The sequence below is a fragment of the Urocitellus parryii genome, chromosome 6, assembly GCF_045843805.1.
Source record: "Urocitellus parryii isolate mUroPar1 chromosome 6, mUroPar1.hap1, whole genome shotgun sequence".
NCBI classification, from domain to species: domain Eukaryota; kingdom Metazoa; phylum Chordata; class Mammalia; order Rodentia; family Sciuridae; genus Urocitellus; species Urocitellus parryii.
In genome coordinates, this window is record NC_135536.1 from 158,258,067 (window position 1) to 158,280,522 (window position 22,456).

Below are 22,456 nucleotides of genomic sequence, written 5' to 3' on the forward strand. Positions count from 1 at the left end.
GCACTCTGCCACTAAGCTACATATAGCCCCAACCCATGGGCTCAGGATTTCCACAGGGATTTTATAAAGGTCTGTGTGGACGTTACCAAGTATTTCAGGTTGACCCCTGAGTCACACAGATAGGAAAAGTGAGGTTCAGAGAGTTAACTGACTTTGTTACAGTAACATTGTTCTGCCACGGCAGAGGAGGGTCAAAACTTCATGGCTTTTGAGGAAGTCTAAGCTAGATCAAGTTCATAGAGGGAAAGAACTGGATGTTCAGAGTCCATATATATTTCACTTCTTTTGTAGTAATTTTTTTATTTTTGAAATAATTTTGGACTTGCAAAAAATTTGTCTAAATTGTGCAAAGAACACTTAGAGACATGTCACCTAGTCTCTAGTTGTTAACATTTTACTAAATTTTCTGTATAATTTTTTCTAAATGTACATTTTAATTTGGTGAAGTCATTTGAGAGCAAGTTATAAGTGGTGTATGTGTTTCCTAAGAACAAAAAATTACAAGTATCAAAATCATAAACTCAACATTGATATCATATTATTTTATGACTTACAAACATCATCAATATATTGCCAATGGTGTTCATAATATCTTCTTTTTCTTCTTTTTTTTGTGGTGTTGGGGATTGAACCCAGGGCTTTGTATATGCGAGGCAAGCACTCTACCAACTGAGCTATATCTCCAGTCCCATATATTTTCTTTGAAAAAAAAATAATCTGGCCCAAAGTTCAATCTAGGATCATATGTGGCATGTAATTGTCAAATCTCTTTCTCTTTTAATCTGAATGAGTCCTTTAGTCTGCCTGCTTTTGTCTTTTGTGTCTTTGATACTTTTGAAGAGTGTAGGCCAGTTATTTTATATAATGTCCCTCAAGTGGTCTGCTGTTTTCTCATCATAAGTTGAAGTCCTGTGTTCTGGCAGGGATATTACACATGCTGTGTTGTTGTGTGTTTCTCATGTAATGTGCTGTCTTTTCAGTGTGGCTACTCCAAGTTCAGACTCACAGTTCTTAGTCTCATGTACTGACAGTGAACTTCCACTCCACACAGTGGTTTGACTAGAATGACCTCCTAGAATGACAATCACACAAGACACAATTGTGGGCCCACTTAGTGCCCCTTGCTCATATATTTCTGAGAATCCAAGTATGAAGATAGCTAAAAACTCTAACCTATTTCAGGGACTCTAATTACTCAAACATGAATTGACTCATTGGTAATGGAATATAAAGTATGGCTCTTCTATTTGTTTATTCTTCTTATTATTTTCCTTTTCATTTTGGAGCAGGGAGTAGCTATATAGTGGAAAGGAAAATGGGGATGAGTAACTGGACATTTTGAATAAATCCAAGGACTCCTAGACTATAAAAGGATATAATAATTGAAATTACTCAACAAGAAGCCATTCAGTTCTCATCAGAGTAGCATATGGATGCACAGAAATCATATGCTGTCTCATAAAACTCAATCAATGAGAAACAGTGCAAGATAATTCCCCACAGAAGGCAAAGCCCCATTATTTAGACGAATAAAGTAAATACAATTTCACTAGAGGAGTGGAAGAATAAAGTAAATTCAATTTCACTAGAGGAGTGGAAGTTTTGACAGCTTCTCTAAACAGGAGCCTTTTATGTAGCAGAGGAGCCTGACAGTCCTTGAGCCTTCAGCTCCTCTGCGGACAGTAGGAGGCTGTAGGAGAAAGATTGGTTGGAGAAGCTCCTTTGCATGTAGAAGTAGAGATCAATTGCTAAGAGCCTTGTACATCCCAATTCATAAAATAGGTATTTTTAAGAGCTGGATGGAGACATCAGGTGAAGTCTTGTCAACTAACCTATGGAACTAATAGTATGTTTTGCACGTAAACTTGAATATGCCATATTTCTGTGTGCAGAAACCATTTTTTCTTTCCCTTTCCCTTTTTCTTTTTTGGTTCTTTCTAGTTACACATGACAGAATCCATTTTGATTTAATTATACAAATGTGGAATATATCTTATAATCAGGATGAACTGATTTTGCAATGTGACTCATTTTCATAGGACTCAACAAAAACTTGTTAATAGAATAAGAACATGTGGTTGGATGTTTTTTATTGGATTTGTTAGGAACTGTGTGGAAGGGAAACTGGAAGAGAGAGTGGAAAACCATTAGCCCAACACTTGGGGTGCCTGGCTTCATTCCCGCCTTGCCCACTTTGAAGTCACTTCTAATCATTTACCCTCCATGATAACGCTCAACTCTTCCTGTGATTCCAGAAACCACTTGGTCCTATAACCAGGAACATGCAGTAGAAAACAGCAAGGCTATCTATGGTTGTTCTTGATTCGGAGTTCTGAGTTAATAATGCACGTGGGATTCAAACTATGATTTACCCTGAGGAACAGAACAATTGATTTTTATCAAGTCTAGAATGACAACCAGATAATGAGGCAGATAGAGGGAACCTGATTCAACCTCCTTCACAAGACTTTCCTTCCCAGCCTCAGAAAAAAATTAAAGGGAAATTTAAGAACAAATATTATTTCTTTGGAGTATCAGGGAGCAATCTTTCAGGTAGTCTGAGATTACAGAGATACACTAATGTGCTTTTTTTTTTTTTGGCTTTTAAGTTAGGGTGCCCATTGTAGATTCATGTAATTATGTTGGGGGAAGAAATAAGGTGCATTCATGGTCTTAGCTTAACTACACTTGTGGAAAGAATTGAATGTTTCTACTAGCCATTCTTTGAGGCTTTAAGGACAATAATTAATCATGCCATTAGTATCACTGATGTTATCAGCTGGTGGAAATGGGATCAAATATACATAATCTGACTTCCTAGTACCACCATCTATTAAAGGGGATAGTGTTATCTGCAGCCAGGACATGAGTTATTCCATAGGACAAAGGAACCAGGCTGAGTTCTAAGTCCCACCAATTCTCTCTTAGCTCAACTAGTTATCCTAGGAATTCATGTGTATGGACACTGCCTCTCTCTACCTACCTGTGAAATCCAAATTCTTCAGCTTGGTGTGGGTAATCTCTTATGAGGTGGCCTCTGTCCACCTCTTTGGTCTCATGTCTTAGCATTTATCCAGACGAAACTACTTGCATTCCTGGAATCCTGGGTACTTTGTAGTGTATTCCATGCTTTACTCTATGAGCACCTTTCCTTTTAATCTGTTGAAGTTATAAGCATCAATGTAAATTCACCTGACCTAAACATTGCCTGCTTGGTGAAGTCTTCCCTTCTATCTACAGTCATTGCCTCATATGAACTATATCTTAAATCTATCACAAAACTTGCCAGTTTTCTACTTATTTACAAAATAACTCCCACTCATCTGTAATTCCTTGAGTCAGGACCTGTATTTTATCTAACTTTATGTTTTCTCTGTAGCAGATGATGTTAATATCCTGCCTGCATTTCCTTGGCCCACCCTGGAGATCACCAACAGACAGTGCATATACGTGCTAACTTAGTTCATGTATCTCTCTATCTTGTGGGCTTGTGGGTATTCTCTGGATATGGAAGCATGTTTAATCTACTTGAAAAAGCCAGAAATACCAAAACTTTGAAGTTTCCAAGGAGCAGTCCTCAATTAAGGAAAAATGGTAGCTGATGATTACATCTCCCAATCTCTTCATCTTTTGATGGGATAACTAAGAGATGCTGTGCCCATCAGAACATCCTATAGTAATGTCACAATTTTTTTCATATCTCCCTGAATCCATTTCCTTTGGTTAGTCCCTTTTCATCCTGATTCTGAACTTGATAATGACTTTGTAGCTTGCTTTGGCCAATGGGACTTAGTAAATATGACATAAGCAAAGGCCTAAAAAAAAAGAATTTTCTATTGGGACTCCATCTCTCCATGATAATAATGAGAAAATTCTTAGACAAACAATATTGCATCCTGGTTGTCTACTTGCTCCCAAACCTGTGTCTCTCAGTGACTGACATCACACTTGCTTACTAAATGTACTCACTATGAGTTGATTCAGTGAACTGAACTTCAATCCTTTCCATAGGTGGGGCAGTATGACTTGTTGACTTCATACTTGTTGACTTCATGTTGGTTTGAGATTCCCACAATACTTCTTTGGTCCTGTCTCCTTTCCAATTAATGGCCATGTTGATTTATTTCTGCTTCAACCGTTAGCTCCAAATTTGGGTTCATTTCAACCTTATTGAAGATGCAACTCTCCAATGTTCTCTTAGGTCTGATTCTGTCCCTCTCTTTTGTCCTAAAGTGCTACTCTTGGACTTCAAAAGATCATAAATGGCTTTTTTCTCATCCTTCCCCCTACATCTTGGGCTCTGAAAGGTTTCTCTTGGTCTCCCTTTCTTGTCTGACAGTACCTAGAAACATAATCATCAATAATCAGCTAGAATTGATATTCTTGTGTTAAAACTTCTTCCATCATTGAAGAGAATTGGTAGCTACCTAATGAAATTGAAATTATTTTCCCTTGTGGAAATGGAGAACAATCTAAGGTCAAAGAAAGTCAGGATTTGTGGATCACTTTATTCTCTTGTTATTGGATTTTTAATTAACCATTAAGTCACAAAAGGTTTGGTTATTAAGGGTAATTAATTAATGAAAGCCATTTAACACAGGCACAGACTAGAATACTCATATATCCTTTTTTAGTATGCTTGGTATTCCCTAAAGCAGCACCTCATGACACACCTGTGTTTCCTATTTTGAGCATTAAATGACATTGCTAAACCTTTCAATATTTTTCTAATCATTCATTTTGACACTTATTGAATGCTTACAAAGGTATACAATATGTTAATAACTAAAGAAGTAGTAAAAGAAATATAATTACTATTCTATCTTTAGCATAAATCCAATATGTTGTTAGTATGGAATTCCTGAAGTCTATGAGCAGCTTTGTTTGGAAAATGGAAATTCATAAAAATCACATGGACAAAATGGTGAAAAGCAGACCAGAAAGACCCAAAATAAATTTATATGGTCAAATCAAGGTGATTTAGGATGTTAATTGCCCATAGGGATCTCACTTGATCCAGTTTACTATCTCATCTAGTCTGGAAAAGCTGGTTCAAGGTTCCTAAACAATGCATTGCATAAAGCACAGGCCATAAGCAAATGGAATTCAAGTATCTAAGAATGTAAACACAGTGTTTGATCTCCTTTTCCTCATGTGTGAAATGAAGGGTTAAATTAATGTCTTTCTAGGATCTCTTCCTGTGCTGACAGGCTGTAATTCCACAATTGCAGTTATTATTTATAAAAATGTAAATGACTGAACAAACCAGCTAGAATAATGCAGATGTTGTTAGCTAGTTATGTCACAATATTTTGGTGGGGTAGTACTCTATGAGTGGTCTGGCAAGTGTTTAGAAGTCATCATTCATAAAAACCATTACAACCGCATCAAGTTGCTGTATTGCTAATTTTCTTCTTGCCTCTCCTTTTACCAGTACATTTCTTGAAGAAATTTTCGACATTTGATACCTCTATTTGCTGCTTCCTTTCACAACTGGGCTTCCTTTTAGAAGCAGATGCTTTAACTTTCCTGCTCAGATCCCTGGGCCTTACCATTTAATGCATGTCAACTATTTCCTCTTGATGGATTTTTTTCTGGATAGCCAAGTTCTGCTCTCTCTGAGCATATGCAAAGCCAAAAATCCTGGAGAGTTAACCCCAATCTGGAGTAACTATCAATCATCAATCAGTGTCTGAATGAAACTGGCATATGAATGCTCAACATCCTTACTCTTAGGATGGATAACTCCGAGGTACATGTGACTGAGCCAGTGATCTACAGTGAGAACTTGCTCTATAATACATACGCTATGCCTGTTTCCTTTTGCTGTCTCAGTTCTCCACTCCTGTGTTAGTATTTTCTAGAATTATCCCTTGAATAAACTACTTGCATTTAAGTCTTTGTTCCAGTGCCTACTCCAGGGGATCCAAACTACTATACTCCTCTTCTTCCAATGTGCTAAAGCAACTCCTCCAATTTCAATGACTTACTCTCCAAAACCAGTGTCCATGATTGGCCCCATCCTTTATTTCCTAGCTCTCTCCCCTCTTCCTTTCACAGCCCTGCAGGCACTCAATCCTCCTTCTGTATCTAATAGTTCAAGTTCTGTTTCCTCTCTTGCTACTCCTTTTCCCCCTCATGTCCGAAATTCTCTGACATTTTGTCCTAGGACCTTTTCCCTTTTTTATCAGCAATCTTCCTTGGCAGCACTGTTTATTCCTGAGATATAAATGAGGTGTGTGAGTGGGAATCTTTGGGCATTTGACTTTCAAGAATGAAGACCTTGTCTCTTTTTCACTTTGTTGACCTATGTCCATGGACCTTATCCCTATATTTACCTCACTCACCAATCATAGCTTCTCCTGTTCAGCTCACTTCCTGTTATTTCCAACTGGCCTTCTATTTCTTTGATATTCCATTTTTGAATACTCCATTTGTCTTCCACCCTCACTCCAATGGGGATGTTACTTAAGAAAATGACTCATTTGTTGCTACAATAAATCCATTCTCTCCCAGTTGGCTTCTAGTCCTACCTAGAATTCACTATTTGTCCTGTGTCAGCTCCCTCTCCCATTCTCATTGGCAAATATCATCTCCCTTGAAGCCCTAACCGTCTTCCTTCACCCTAAATATTAATTTTGCTTCTTAAGTCTTTGAAGTAGGTATGACTCCTAAGTGGATGCTATCATCTTATCTTCCTCTGGGACCTACAAATAGAACTTTATTAGGCCATTTTTCTGTAATTAATCTCAAATGGAAGAGAGTTCCTTTTTTGTGATAAGACTATTCCCTTTACTTTTCAATAAACAAACAAACAAAAAAAGATAACGAAGAATTTGGGATTAAAAAATTCTTCCAAGAGGATTTGTGATAAAATTAAAAGCAATTTTAAGTAAGCATAAATATCAGTAATACTATGAATTATGGCTCTAAGTACAAGGTAATGTTTATATTTAGCATGATGCAAAATATATCTAACAAACATTAGGATGAGGGAGACTGAAGGTGAGGAAAAGGGCTGGCATGCAAATTTTCACATTTTGCAACACACTGAGACCATAATTCACTAAATTTAAAATATGCAATTAAATAGTTAAACATGTGATTAAATAAATATAATTATCTCTATGCCACATATACACACACACACACACATTATAATCACAGACTCCTAAATACACACACAACATGTTATCCTTAGTTTTAGGGAGGTATGTTAAGAATTAGCATCACTTTTATGTAACAAATTTATTTGATGCTAAACAGTTTAGTTTTTCATCCATTTTCTTTCCCATTAAACTCTATAATAATTAAATAATTGAAAACTTAAATACCAGATATGATGTGATCCCATTTCTATAAAACAATTTGCCTATCTTTGTTCTCTCTATATGTATTCACACAAAGATATCTGCAAAAAAAAATTATCTAATGCTGGTAATTGTTATTTCTGAGCAATGGGATTTAGAATAACTATAAGAAATGCTTTTCCCCAGTACTTGTTTGTATTACTAGGTACTTTTAAAAATAATGAAATCAGGAGAAGAACTGGGTATTCATGAAAGTTAATGTCAAATATAAAGTCATAAATAAAGAGAAACCCCGCCTTTAACAGATTTCTTTCTGCTTTTGTCAATTTTTTAATTAGTATCCTGTAAGATTCTCATCTAGTTTGCTCTATGTCAGAAAACTAAGTTTGTGTCATTATTGTACATACAATGGAAGAGTTTGTTATATTCACCAGAAAATCTCAACACATCATAACACTATCCAAAAAATTACATTCAGAATAGCTCTAGCGTCAGATAGTTTGTCAAGGTAGTTTAGCTCTTCTGATCTATGACTCATGTAGAAACCATCCATTAATACACAACTATTACATTCAGAACTGCAGTGTTAACTTCAGACAGGTATGAACTTTAGCTACATTACCAAGTCCATCTCAATAAAATATATTTCAATTCATCAGTCAATAAAATCAAACTGCAACTCTTAATTTTAAACTATATTCTGATTATCTGGATTTTGAACAATGGTCTACAAATCCAATAAAGAACCATTTTTTTTTCCTGAAATGACATTTCCAAGCTTAAATGTAAAATGAAACCACTGCTTTAGTCAGCAGAAAAAGTTTGAACTTCAGGTTTTATGTTTTCTTCTCTAAGCCTAACTTCTGGTACAGGTAAATATATGATTATTGGAAACTTAATTATAGCATCACTCTCTTCCATGCTACATCATTCTTACTATAACTATAAAGACCTTTTGAAATAGAAGCTGATTTAGATATTCGTTCAGTTGAGAAAAAGAGGTGTAATTTCCCCTCCCCTTTTAAATTTTGATCATGTTTTAAATGCAGACTTTATTTTCTCTGCTGAAAGAGCTCATTCTTTCTACTACTGATTATTGGGAATTTTAGGGAAACACGGAAATATGCAGGTACCCACTTGCTGATTGCCACTTGCCTCTACTTCCTAGCTGAACTGTTGCCTATAGAGATATGCATCCTACAGAGATAGTTTCTTAAAGCATAGTTCTTCTAGCACATTCTCTCTGAACCCATGGCCAAATCACTATCTTGTGATCCAAGTATACTCACCAGTCAGGAAATGCATACTAAGCATTCATTATGAATAGGGCATATTGGCTGCCAGTAGAAGGGACAGAGTAGCAAAAGGGTTTTATATTCCTTATGGAGAAGAAAAATTAAAAATACTTTGAAAGTTGGTTAACAACATGAGATAAAAATATAAGAGTGTTCACAAGACTTATAAAGATTATTTTGATTGTGATTTGGCTTGGTTTAGTTGAAAGATTTAGAGATTCACTCCAGCAAGATGAGAAAAGGGGTGTTTATTGACAGCATATTAGTTTGGGTAAGGATGGTACTATAAAGATAAACCTCCAAATCACATTTCCTTAATGTAATAGCAGTTTATTTCTCACTTATCAAAGGCCTTCTGAGTCAGGAATCAGGGATCTAGACTCCTTTCATTTGACATTTGGCTTCCAGAGTTGCTGTTCTCAACCATATCAAGCCTCAGAAGAAAGAAAACACAGAGAATCAGTTGATAAGGAATCTTTATACATCAGGCATGAAAGGCTGCTTACACAACCTAGCCTAGAACTGTCCATCATATGTTTACAATTACCACAGAGCAGGATGAGAAATGTGGTCTTTTACAGCCCATAAGGAAGGGGAAGCAAGTATGGTGATTAGGGCGTTAGCCACTATCACAGATGCCTTTTTGCTGGAAAGTGCCATTAATAGCTTAGATAAACACTTGAATATCCCAAGTCCTATACAGGCTCTCTCATGGTAACTGTAGTCTCCTCTCTATAGCTACTAGTTGGTCAAATTTTCTAACAAAGCCAGTACATTGGTTGCAACAATTACCCATGGTCTTTAGTGAATTAAATGTACTTTGATTATTTGGTAAGATTACCTAATGGACTGTGATTAGCTCATAGATGAATTGTCATTGGTCTAGGGGCCTTTTCTTCCCCGAATACATTGTCATTTTTGCAAAAGGAAAAGCCACAACTACTTCTGTGAGTAAAAGAACATTATCTGGCTACCACCTTGTTATTAACTACCATATTTAACTACTTTAGTTAAATAAAAAATAACTACAAAAAATAACTATTTTATTCTGTGCATCCAACACTGTTCAGATCTTAACATACACTATTTTACTTATTTTTCACAATTACCATATCTTTAATTGTCTTTTAAAACAATTTTTTTGAGACAGGCTCTCTCTATGTTGCCTAGGCTGGCCTCCAACTCTTGCACTCAAGTGATTCTCCTGCGATAGCCTCCCAAGTAACTGGGACTACAGGTATATGATACCATGCCTGGTAACAACCATCTTTAATTAATTATTTGCAGAATGCAACAAACTTTTGAGTGAAGTTTCTAATGCTATCTAACAAAGACAGTATATTGGTTACAACAATTACCATGGTCTTTTTTTTTTTTAAGACTGTTATGTGACACTTTATTTATTTATTTTTGTGGGGGAGGTGGCTTCTTTTTTTAAATTTTTATTTATTTTTTTAGTCATACATGACAGTAGAATGCATTTTGACATATAATACATACATGGAATGTACATATATCAATCAAATTGTCTATTCAACCATTACCATGGTCTTTAGTGAATTAAATGTCTAACTTAAAATACCATTATCTTTACCTTTCAACATTGCTATTTCTGGTTTCCTTCAGTCACAAGAGGTCCATTGGGTATAGTGAGTATTGTAATAGTTCTGACTAGTGTCAGTGGAAAAAGGAACAGATTAAATATATTTAACTAAAGTTTCACGTGGACTGAGAATGCTCTGGTCTGGGTCAACTAGAGAGGAATTGAGGGAAAGCTTAAACTTGATCTAAGACAAAATATGTTAAATTTGGTTTGAAAAAGAATTAATGGTAACCATGCCTAGTGAAGTAAGGTGGATATTTGCTCTTGTCTACCATGCTACTAGATCTTATAGGTTTAGAACTGTTCTTTAAGGGCTTTGTAGATAGGAATCTTTTTGGAAATATGTAGGCTCAAGTCTGTGTCCTGTTCTTAACTTCTTCCTCATCCACCCCAACAATGCCAATATTAATCTAGAGGGAAAAAATGGGATAAGAGATGAGGAGATACATCTAGGAAACTCTTCTTTTGAATGACAATTGACTGACCAATATAGTGAGAGTAAAATTATATAATCCAGATCCAGTATTGTTAGAATGTTAAGGTACCATTAAATAGGTAGAAGTAGATATTCTGAACATGTAAATCTGACAAAATTTCATATCCATAATAGGCAAATAAATCCTACAAATAAAAAAAGATGGAAAGCCCAGAAGAAAAATACATACAATAAAAAAGATGGAAAGCCCCAAAGAAAAAATATTCAGGGCAAAAGACCTGAACAAATACTATACAGGAGAGTACATACAAATCACCAATGGGCCTATGATAAGGAATTCCACTTTAAAGGTCATAAGGGAAATTTCAATCAAAATCATAATGAGACACTACTTCACACCCAATAGAATGGCTTACAGAAAATAAATAAAATATTAAATGTTGGTGAGAATGTGGAGCAACTGGAACTCTCAAGTACTTGTAGTGGGATTATAAATTGGCATAGTGACTTTGAGAAACTGTGTGGCTGTCTAGAGTAACAAAAAATCTGAGATGGCTCCAAGATTTCTGCTCTCTGGCGTACATGCCCTGGGTAATCACTTCCCTTGTGTGAGGGCAGTCTAGTCTGTAAATCTGATGGGTTTCATTCTTCTGAGTAGATTACTCAAAGGTGAAGGGATTTGTCAAGGTAATTAGGGTTCCAAATCACTTGATTTTTTAATCAATTAAAAGAATCAGAGAAAGAGGAGAAATTATCCTGGTAGTTCTGACTTAATCAGATTAAACTGAAAAAGGAATTGGCCCCTCCCAAAGGAAGAGACTGGAAGGGCAAGAGTGTGAATGGTTATTGAGGAAGGTATGTTAAGCTCATGAAGGTGGTTTCCAGGAGCTGCAAGTGGTCCTGGCTCAGCAACCAGTAAGAAAGTGAAGACTTCTGGTCTACAACCACAAGGAATGAAATACTTCTAAAACCCCAAATATGCTTGGAAATGGATTGTTCCCTTGTCATGCCTCTAGATGAGGACACAGAAGGATGATGATGTGTCAGGACTTGGCAGAAATACACCAGATTTCTTGCCCATGTTAGCTGCAAAATAGCAAATCCGTGTGGTTATAGGCCACTCAGTTCTAGTGACTTGTTCTGTAGCAGTAGAAAACCAATGAAATCTCCTAAAGCCAAATGTATGCATACTCAGCAATTCCCTTCCTAGGAATTCCCAACAGAAGGTGCACACACATTAATTCACCAAGTACACATACAGTCATCCTTTGTTATCTGACAGGGATTGGTTTCAGGATGGCATTATATAAAATGGTATAAATTTGCAATACAATCCACACACATCTTTCCTTATGTACTGTAAGTCTCCTCTAATTACTTACAATACCTAATACAATGTAAATGCGATGTAACAGTTATTATCCTGTATTGTTTAGGGAATAATGACAGAAAAAAAAGCCTGTATATATTCAGTACAGACACAATATTTTTTCAAATATTTCCTGATATTTGAAAATATTTGGTTGAATTTATGGATATAAAACTGCCTGGATATGGATGGCTAACTGTACTTTGATATCCACCCAAGCAATATTTATAGTAGCCAAAAGGGTATCAGTCTGCTCAGAGGCATGGCAAAGGAACAATCCACTTCTGAGCATATTCAGGTTTTTAGAAGAATTTCATTCCTTACAGTTTTAGATATAAAGTCTTCATTTTCTTGTTGGTTGCTGTGCAGGGACCACTTGCAGCTCCTGGAAGCCACCTTTGTGTGCTCACAGCATAGCTTCCTATAGCTATGATATTTATAATAAAACCCAAGTGAGCAGGAGGGGCCTTATGGATACTGGTACTATTGTTTCCAGTCTGGGTTTTGATTACACAAGTGTGCTCATTTTGTGAAAATATTAAGCTGCTCTCTTTCCTAAATTTAATTATATTATACATCCATAAAAGTAAAATGATCAGAAATTAATTTTATTACTTGATAGCACAATTATTAGTTGATTATTTTTAGAATTTAAAAATTCTCACATATAAAAATGGTTAGGTGATTTTACCTGTGTAATCCCAAGTATTAATCCTCTAAAAGCAAAATAGACCATAGTAAAACAAAAACTCCTAATAATTTTTTAAACCTTAACTCCTGACTTTTTTTAAAAACTTAACTCTTAGTTTTTGTCCAATCCTCAGTACATTGCTTCAATAAATAATTTGCTTCTGTTTCAAGAGAATTGAAATTTGTAGTGTATTGAGAATTTAAAGGTAGTCTTTATATGCCATTATTGTAAGCTCACACCCTCTAGACCTACGTATCTTCTCTGGAGGATGTAGGGTTTTGGGCCACAGTCAGGTTATATTAATAAAAAAATTTAGCCTCCACAAACCTTTCAAAAAGTAAGCTTAGATATTTTTACTCTATTTTAAAGGGAAAATAAATGTTTGCTAATGTTCTTATAAAAATAAAATCATTAAATAATTGATAAGTATTGTTCTAATATATCATATACAAGACATTATGGTAGATATTGGGGCTATAAAATTATAATATGTCACTTTTCCTTTTGGAAGATTTATGATCCATGTGAAGAAGTATGTACACATACACTATTTGATAACATAGTTCATATGTTGATATAAAATAAATGGTAAATATTCAAAAAGGTGAAAGGGAAAAAAAGAAAGGGGAAATATCAGAATTATAAAATGGTCCTTTAAGGGAAGAGCCCTTGATTTTCAGGGTGGCTTCCTGGTGGCAGCATGATATAGAAAAACAATTTATTTTCTTTCAAGCGAATTTAACTTTAAATTTGAGCTCTTTCATTTGCAGCTATGGAAAAAGTCACTTAAACTCTTTAAGATTTATGTCTTTAAGATTTTTTATCTGAGACTGAGGGTTAAAGCCAATAATTTCTACCACAAGGTTTCTGAGGTTTGAATGAGATAATTTAGCAAAGTAGCAGATTCTCTTAGTCCACATTGCTGCCCCTTCATGTGGATGAATAAATGACCATGGAGACTCTTTGGTATCTGACACACTATTGCATGGTTCAGAAGGGAGTTGAGAAGCTTCGAGGGGTCACAGCATGAAAGAAGAAGGATATATGGGAATTTAAAATGCAAAACAGATAACAGAAGTCAGCAAAAGTGCAGGGTGATATACTGTAAGCAAAATAGGACAGTGGGAAATCTGAAATTATAAAACTGAGAAAGTTTTGTCAAAGGCTGGTAGGCACAGTAATGTGCTGGTTATGATGAGGACACCAGAAATACAGATAGTATCATCCCTGAATATTTAGCTTTGCAGTGGAAAATAGCTACACTCATCTTGACACACCATGACATAGGACACAAGTGATACTAACTTCTGTCCTGCAGGCTTTACCATTTGGGCCCATAAGAGTTTGGAGAAATCTTATTTTGTTCCATAACATCAGGGAAGGTTCAGAGTAGGTATGAAGCATGAGTAACACATGGATCCAAAAGAGGAAAAGAGGGTTTAGTCCAGAAAGGTGTTGTGCAATGCAGTCTAACCTGCAGAAATATCTCATCATAGACTTATCGTTGCTTAAATGTATATCAAGGCAAAGATCACTGGAATTGTTTAAGGGGTACTACCTGAGAGGTTATGAAGAGTTTAGGAGACAGATGATTCCCATTCCTCCCAGATAGAAACTGCAGATTGGAAGTTGTGATGCAAAATCAATGGGCTCCTCTCCAAGGAAGAATGGGGGAGAAAGAGGCCTTATTATCTGATTTTACCCCCGAATACAACCACCTTGTCATTTTAAAGTAAATATACTGAAATGATTCATATTTGATGGGATTGTCTCTACACTTTCTTGCTTGCATTCCATTATCAAAACTGTGAATCCCTCATTAAGCTGTTTGTTCCTATGGAAAAAAATAAAAAACCTCTCAGAGAATTAATAAGTTAAGCCATTATCAGTTTCAGCTATACCTAAGTGTGATTAGGTTTCCAAGATCAGATCTAAGGGCATATTTTCTTTTTCTTCTCTTTTTTCATATTTTTATTGGTGCGTTATAGTTGTACACATCGATGGGGTTTGTTGTTACATATTCGTACATGCACACAGCATAACAATATAATTTGTCCATTATCATTCCCCAGAACTTTCCCCCTCCCTCCCTGCCCTCCACTCCTGGTCCTTTTCTGTTAGGGATATCTCTCTCTCTCTCTCTCTCTCTCTCTCTCTCTCTCTCTCTCTCTCTCTCAGTAGATCCACCCTTAAGGGCACATATTCAAAGAAGGAGAAAAAGGGGAGATAAACCAACTAATAGCAATATCTGCTTGCCCTCAGAAACTGTGCCTGGCAGAGAGAGGGAGCCACAGGTACATCTGCAACAGCTGCAACCCTTTACACTCAAGAATTAAGGATCCTTTTTCATCACACCCCAAAGCCCACAAACCCTGCAAGCACCTCCCTTGGTTTGCTATGTTACTTAAGGACTCCAGTACATAAAGGTTCCCAATAACTGTCAGTTATTAATAATCACTGTTACATCTTACAATGGCGCCTGGGTCCTGGGTCTTGCCAAGTTTAGAGAAGGGAAAAACAAGGGGAATCTGCTTGTTTATGGTGTTGGAAGCGCTCTGGAAACAGCCTCCAGGCCCTGGGCCAGAAGGCCAGGGACTGCTCCCCGGCTGGCGCCTTCTCTTCCCTGCTCCACCCACGCTTCCCGGGAGCAACAAGTTCTCTTCTGTGAGACCCGCCCGCGCGCCACTGGCAGACCCGGTGCCTCCTCCAAGACCGCTGTCAAATTCTTGCCAAACACACCTGGGGGGAAAATCGCGGGTGCCTACGCCCTACGGAGGCGGGAGAGCCCACAGCACCTGAAGGAGCCCTGGCTGTGGTTGGGAGAAGGCGGGAGGCGTTAAGAGTCGGGACAGAAGAGACGCTTAAGGAGCCCCAGTCCGCGCGGCCCTTCAAGGCAAAAGCAACTACTGCATCCCCTGCCTTATCTCAGGCGTCTGTCCTCCTGGGATCTGGAGCGAAGAGATAGTGCCTGCAATCTTACTGACCCACACCCAGTCCTCTGGTAGCCAAACTGCACCTCTCTGTCCTTCGGGTTCCCCTTGCCCCAGCTTATTCCCTCATCCTCACTCCACCCCGACTGGCGGCACTTCCTCTACGGACACAGATTATTTAGCGGGAAGAGCAAGCCAGTCAGCTCTGGCCCCTGCCCGGAGCTCTCCTCTCTCCTTTCACAATGGGCACCCGGAGTCCCCTAAGGAGTGCGGAGGCGTCCAGGCTGGGAGCCTCATCCAGTTTCCTAAACAATTGAACTCTGACAACTTCTGGGAATGGGGATCCCCGCGCTTTCCTGGGAAAGCCAGGCTGGCGGCCCACATATTAGGAGAGGGCACCTCGACTACTCAGAAGGGAATCCCCCTCAAAATCTACTTCTGCTCCACTCCTACACCAGGAGTTGGGAACTAGGAAGCCAAACAGGAGTGCGCTCCGGGGGGTGGGTGGTCGTGGGGGGGTGGAGGGGGTAGGGGGCGACAGCGTATAAGTTCTGCCCGGATTTTGGAAAGAAACCAGTTCATGGGTTCAAGTCTCCTAGAGTCAGGAAGCTCTTGTTCCCAGAAGGGCAGGGACCGAAGGCACTGGGAGGAAAGTCCTCCAGGCGCAGGGTCAGGGAGCGGCGAGGTAAATTGCAATGTGCAATCTTTGATCCCTGTCGGTGGGAAACTATTTTTTCTTCGGGAGGTGGGGGTGGGGGAGACGTCCCTGGCAAAGCAGCCAACATCAAGCCCAGCTGTTCAGGGCTTCATCTCTTCGTCCCCATGCAATCTCGAGAACTTGGTACCTCGGACAGCAGCCCGGGTGCATGGCATCCTTTGCGATGTGTTATCCTATTTTCACTATCAAGTCAAAGAGCAATAAATTATTTTGATGACCTTACTACTACAGATGAAGGACATTTTAATTACATAACCCGTAAAAAAAACCACCGGAGGCAATGTCGTGTTAAAGAGCCGATGGCAGAATATCTGCATCGCATGAAAAAGAGAGCAAACTTGCAAATCTGCAAGGAGATTGCGCAGGGCTCCTCTCGTTTTGAAACAACATGCGAAATGCATGGGAAATCTTACCTTTCGGACTCCAAAGCCGTGTTCTGCTGCAACTTGGCGAGCTTCTTCCTCTCCCCCTTTATGCAACTCCACAAGAAAATGATTCGTGAAGACTGGTTTCTCGGCAGATGCAAAAACCATGACACAGAAGAGGAGCCCAGCGGCTGCCTTCCACTGCGAGCCACAACCACCCTTCATCCTTCTTTGGGAGTGAAAAGTGGGGTTAGAAGGAGCGCAGGCTGGTGGAGCAGGGGACCCGAAGGGGAAGGTGCAAATAAAAAATAGATATGTAGTTTTTTTGTTGTTGTTGTTTAAAAAAATCTTTGTATGAAGAAAGACTGAATTGGGGCTTGGAAAGCAGCAAATCAGTGTGTGTTCTCCTCCAGCATCTGGCTGGCGGGGAGGCTGTGTAGTCAAGCGGCCCGGCTTGCTGGCAGGGGTGCGAATGTGGGGAGCTGTGTGTACTGGAGAGAAAGAGCGAGTGTATGTCTGTGCTTGATGCTAAATCTGCATTTTCAGCTCCTCCTCGGCTTCAATTCCACTGGGGCTGGAGTCGAGCACCAGCCTGGGTGACGTGCGCCCGACAGCGGCCAATGAAGGCCGGAGTAGCAGCGGGCCCCGCCCTGGGCCGCCCCGAGCCCGCCCCCGCCCGCCCCCGGCCCGGCCGGTCCGCCTCCGCCGGCTGGGGGCGCAGCGCCTGGAGTCCGTGCCCCCACCCCTTTCAGCACCCGGAGAGCTCCCCCATCTCTGCCTGGGCGGCCACGCACCCAGGAAAATCCCCCCAGCTGTAATCAGGCCGGCGGCGCCGGAGTGATGTCATTGTTTGTGGAAATCTGTAAGGATCAAGGAAGGGAATTACGGGGTGTACCGCTCACGGAGGCCCCGAGGGGAGCGGGGCACCGGCCTCTCCCTATTCCAGTTCCTTGCTTATTTTCCTCTACAAAACAACTCTCTTACACACGCACACACACACACGCGCGCGCGCGCGCACACACTCACACACACTCACACAGTCCAGGCGTGCTTGCTTTCCCTTTCCCCAATAACAAAGCAAATATTAACCTCCTCCCGCCACTTTGGGCAAACCCCAAGGGAGGTTTGCTCCGCTTCCAGGCGCCCCTTCTAGGGATGACCCAAGGGGGCAAGAGTGCAGGAACCATCTCTGGGCTGTTTTTGTTCTTCTGTAGGCTCCTGACAGGTCAGGAACTAAGCAGCTGGGAAGCCAGCAGGAGACCCGGCTCTCCCCCGTCCGCGATAGCGATTAGAAGATTCCCCTGCAGGAGTCCGGGCTGCACCTCCAAGATTGCTTTCAGTAGAGACACGGCCAGACACCTGGAGGCACATTCTCAGACTTGGGAGACTTTCCTCCACCCAAGGACAGAGGGTGTGCTTTTGAGAAGGTGTAGCCACGGATTCCAGGCGCTGGGTCAAGACTTCCTCGCTGAGCTTCTTCAGCTGGGGGCAAATTCGAACCAAGTGGCAGAGGGTCAACTAAATTATCCAGTTAAGAAATAGGCACTTATACTCGTGTTTGTTAATTACTAACTACTGATTTCCCTTTTTTACCTGAGTGGGTGGAAGTAGACATGCTCTGCCTGTAATGAAATGAGGACGATTGTTTTTAAGCAACTCAAATATTGTTGAGTTACAGAGTATTTACACTCATCTTGTTTATCATTTAGCAAAGTTCAAAATCCTGCCTTATGACAGAGACTCTTTCTTAGGTGCTTGCTTGAGTGTATGCAGAAGAGAGGCAATGTAGAAGTGGAGGGAAATGTTGGGAATCACATCACACACACACACACACACACACACACGCTTCCTTTGCACTTTAACACAAAGTCACCATCTATTGCAGAGGAAAGCATTCTTGGTAGAAATGAATACATTCTCAATGCCATGGGTAATACTGTCATCAAAGATCTGGTTGTAGTCATAGTTGGTTACCCCAGAGCACTTGCAAACATTGCCAAAAAAAAAAAAAAGGAAAAAAGAATTTAAAAAAGTGGGCCGTGATGAAGGTTTTGATTAAAATGTAAGAAGTCTGTAAGTTATTATTGTTATGATTACTTAAATTCCTTTAAGAACTATCATGAAATGCTGAGAAGTTTGTATTGTAAGACATGTGTTAAAGATGAAAGGAGCCAGAGTGAAAATAAGGTTTCTGGGAAAGTGTTAATTAAAGGGAGCAGATCAGCTCTGGATGTCTGAGTTTGTTGCACAGGAACTTATTTCTGCCAAAGTTCTTTTTTTTTTTTCTTTTTCTTGATCCCTATTTTGCTGTATAGCTTATCCCCTCAGTCATCTGTTTGACTACAATACAAGGTTTTCTTAGTTAAACACTTACAACATTTTTTTCTCTCTCTCTTCCATATATATATATATATATATATATATATATATATTTTTTTTTTTTTTTTTTTTTTCAAATCAAAGTACCCAATTGGTAGAAAGCAATACCGCATGGGTCTTCCTGCGCTGTATTGTCATTTGAGAAAAAATGGCATCAAATGCAAAAATTACATTAGATAGACCCACATTCATAGAGAGCATTTGAAAAGCAGTAACGGAGATAAAATCCAAGTCTTAGAAAAATAGATCTGAAGAGAATCAAATAAGTCAATTTAGAAGATTATGGGTGTCACAAAATAGCACTGCTAATGTAGCTAAATCTCTCTGAAAATGAACATGAAATTACTGTCTATTTACAGATATTTATTAATTTTTCTGAAACCACAGAGCAATAATACTTCATTTCCTAAATAAATTCCAAACATGAAATGCTAGTAAGTATTGAATTTTTATATTCCTATGGTTTGAGTATGGTTTGTCTTCTATGAAGTTCATGTAGAAATTTTATGGCTGGTGTGGAGGTGTCAAGAGGTAGGGCCTATAAATAGTGATTGGATCTTGAGAGTTCTTCCCCTCATGAATGCAATAATTCACTCATGGATTAAGAGGTTAATGAGTTACCCAGGGAGTGGTTTTTCTATAAAACAGAGTTTGGTCTGTCTCATCATGGGATGTTCTTTCTCCACTATGTTTGATGCAGCAAGAAGTCTCCAGATGCCAGCATCATTCTCTTGGACTTCCCCAAGGCTAAATTACCTCTATTCTTTATAAATTATCTGGCCTCAGGTATTTTGTTATAGCAACAGAAAATGAACTAAGACATACATCTACATTTTGAGTAATTAAAGCCATATAAAATTGGGTACAAACAAAATAAAACCTGAATGACTGATTAAAATAAGTTATGTTCAATGGTTTATGTAGAATGCCATTCATAATAATATTTCCAGAACAGCAAAAGAAATCAAAAGACAATTTTCTTTGATGCAAATGCTAAATTTTTATTGTACAACAAGGCAAGTCAGTAGAGGAAATGTATTGATACATTATATTGATATTTGAGATGTGTTATTGTTGAATAGAAAGTGACTCTTAAAAGTTCAGGTGTGAGACAATGTAAGAACATTCAGAGGTGAAATGATTTGGTTATGAGAGGTATAACCTAAGCAATGGCTTAATTGATTAATATGGATTATATGGGTGTTAACTCTTGGCAGGTAGAATGTGGCTGAAGGAGGTGGGTCACTGGGGGCATGCTTTGGGGTTTATATTTTGTCTGTGGCAAAAGAGCTCTCTTTGCCTCCTTATTGCCATGTCCTGAGCTGCTTTCCTCTGCCATACTCTACAGCCATGATGTTCTGCCTCCCCTTGGGCCCAGAACTACGGAGTCAGCCATCTATGGACTGAGACATCTGAAGCAAAGAGCCAAATATTTCCTCCTCTAATTGTTCTTGTCAGGTCTTTTGGTCACAGCTATGCGAAAGCTGACTAAAACAAAATGCAAGTACAGATCCAGATGTGCACACATGGTGTTCTTTCAGATAACTATTTCTCAAGCTCCTTTTTGTAATACCCATAGTGATTTTGGAGAAAGAAGGTAAATGGGAAGGATAATGGCAGTGGCATGTTTGAGAACTGACCCAGCAGCTGGTTGCCAGGAACTCTATTTCAGACTTTGCTGTCATTGGCTGTATATGCCACTTGAGTTAAACTATTGCACCTCTCAAAAATCTGTATTTCTTCATCTGTAAAAAGATACTGTTGGGCGGGGCATTGTGGCACATGCCTGTAATCCTAGCAACTCTGGAGACTGAGGCAGGAGGATTTCAAGTTAGAGGCAAGCCTTAGTAAGTGAGATCCTAAGCAATTCAGCAAAATCCTGTCTCAAAACAAAAAGTAAAAAGGGATGGGGGTGTTGCTCAGTGGTTAAGTGTCCCTGAGGTCCAATCCCCAGTAGTAAAAACACAAACAAAACAAAACAAAACAAAACAACTATTGAATTAAAACCTTCCAGATCCAAAAATATAAACTTTAAAGAGATGCTAAAGCACAGTGTATAATGTAGAAAGCATGTTAGTAGCTTGAGAAATGTTGAGGACAATTATACTTTTTGATAATATTATGGTGGCCAAAAGATTTACTTCTTTTTATAAACTTCCCCCAAACTTTACTGATTTTAAGAAAATAAGTGGCACAAAGAGATTGACATTCGGTACCAGGTATGAAAGTCACCAACATCTGGAGGTACTTTGGACTTTGGACCCACAGAGCAGCAGATCAAAGATAACCTACCAGGGGGTGGGGGAACAGAATGAGCTGAAAACAGTCCTAGGGGAGGCTATTGGACCTTTAAATATTCTTTGGATCATTATAATAAAAATCTCATTTTTTCTGTTTAAATATGACCTTGTTAAAAATTGGATTGTGCTTCTCCATCTCTGCTACATTCACTCTGAGTACATTGAATGTGGTAGTGATACTTTCATTGGGCAGTAACAATTCTCTATCATATTTACTACCAAGTTTTTCAAGCAGATTCTTCTTACAGACCCTGTCCTCCCTGTTCTCTCAACCCCAGCCCATACTCAAGATTTCTGAAATACTGATACCTCTTGTAATGGTTTAGATGTGTAGTGACTCCCAAGAGCTCATATGTAAGATAATGCAAAGAAATTCAGAGGGGAAATGATTAGGTTATGAGAGGTATGACCTAATCAGTGGGTTAATCCACTCACAGGGATTAACTGGGTGCTAACTAATGGCAGGAAGGGTGTGGCTGGAGGAGATAGCTTACTGGGGACCTGCATGTAGGGTATATATTCAGTCCCTGGTGGGTGGTGCTTTCTGATTGCCATATCCTAAACTGCTTTTCTTTTCCATACCCTTCTGCCAAAATACGTTGCCTCACCTTGTGCTCAGAACTATGGAGTCAGACATCTATGGACTGAGACCTCTGAAACATGAGCCCCAAATAACTTTTCCTCCTCTAATTGTTTATGTCAGGTCTTTTGGTCACAGTGGGAAAAAAAAAGGCGGACTAAAACAACTCTATAGATTTCTGCAAAATTTTTATCTCAGTGTTAATTTTTTTCCCTCTCCAAGCAATTCTTATTTTTAAAGATCTCATCTCATTTTCCTGTGATATTTATCTACAATCTTGCATTTGCTGTAAATTAACATTGAATTGCTTGGGACATTTTGTTAGTTTTGTTACATACCCACTCCTTCTAACTCATTGGAGTTCAGTTGGTTCTCTCTGTCATTCCTCTAACTTTTGCCAACTAGACATTTTCCTGAAATGACCTATCTCTGTTTGTCCTTCACTTGAAAATTCTCAGCTGACTTTTGTTATCTAAAACC

General features: G+C 38.9%; 1 protein-coding gene across 2 annotated transcripts in view; it reads right to left on the reverse strand.

Moving 5' to 3' along the window:
* The window catches only part of Pcsk2 (proprotein convertase subtilisin/kexin type 2), a 270,092-nt gene extending 253,150 nt beyond the window's left edge, over window positions 1-16,942 (reverse strand). For both annotated transcript variants that reach the window (XM_077800021.1, XM_077800020.1), the window contains exon 1: window positions 16,766-16,942. In XM_077800021.1, the coding sequence (XP_077656147.1) occupies window positions 16,766-16,942 (177 nt within the window). The remainder of the gene's footprint in view (window positions 1-16,765) is intronic.
* Between the last annotated feature and the right edge of the window lie 5,514 nt (window positions 16,943-22,456).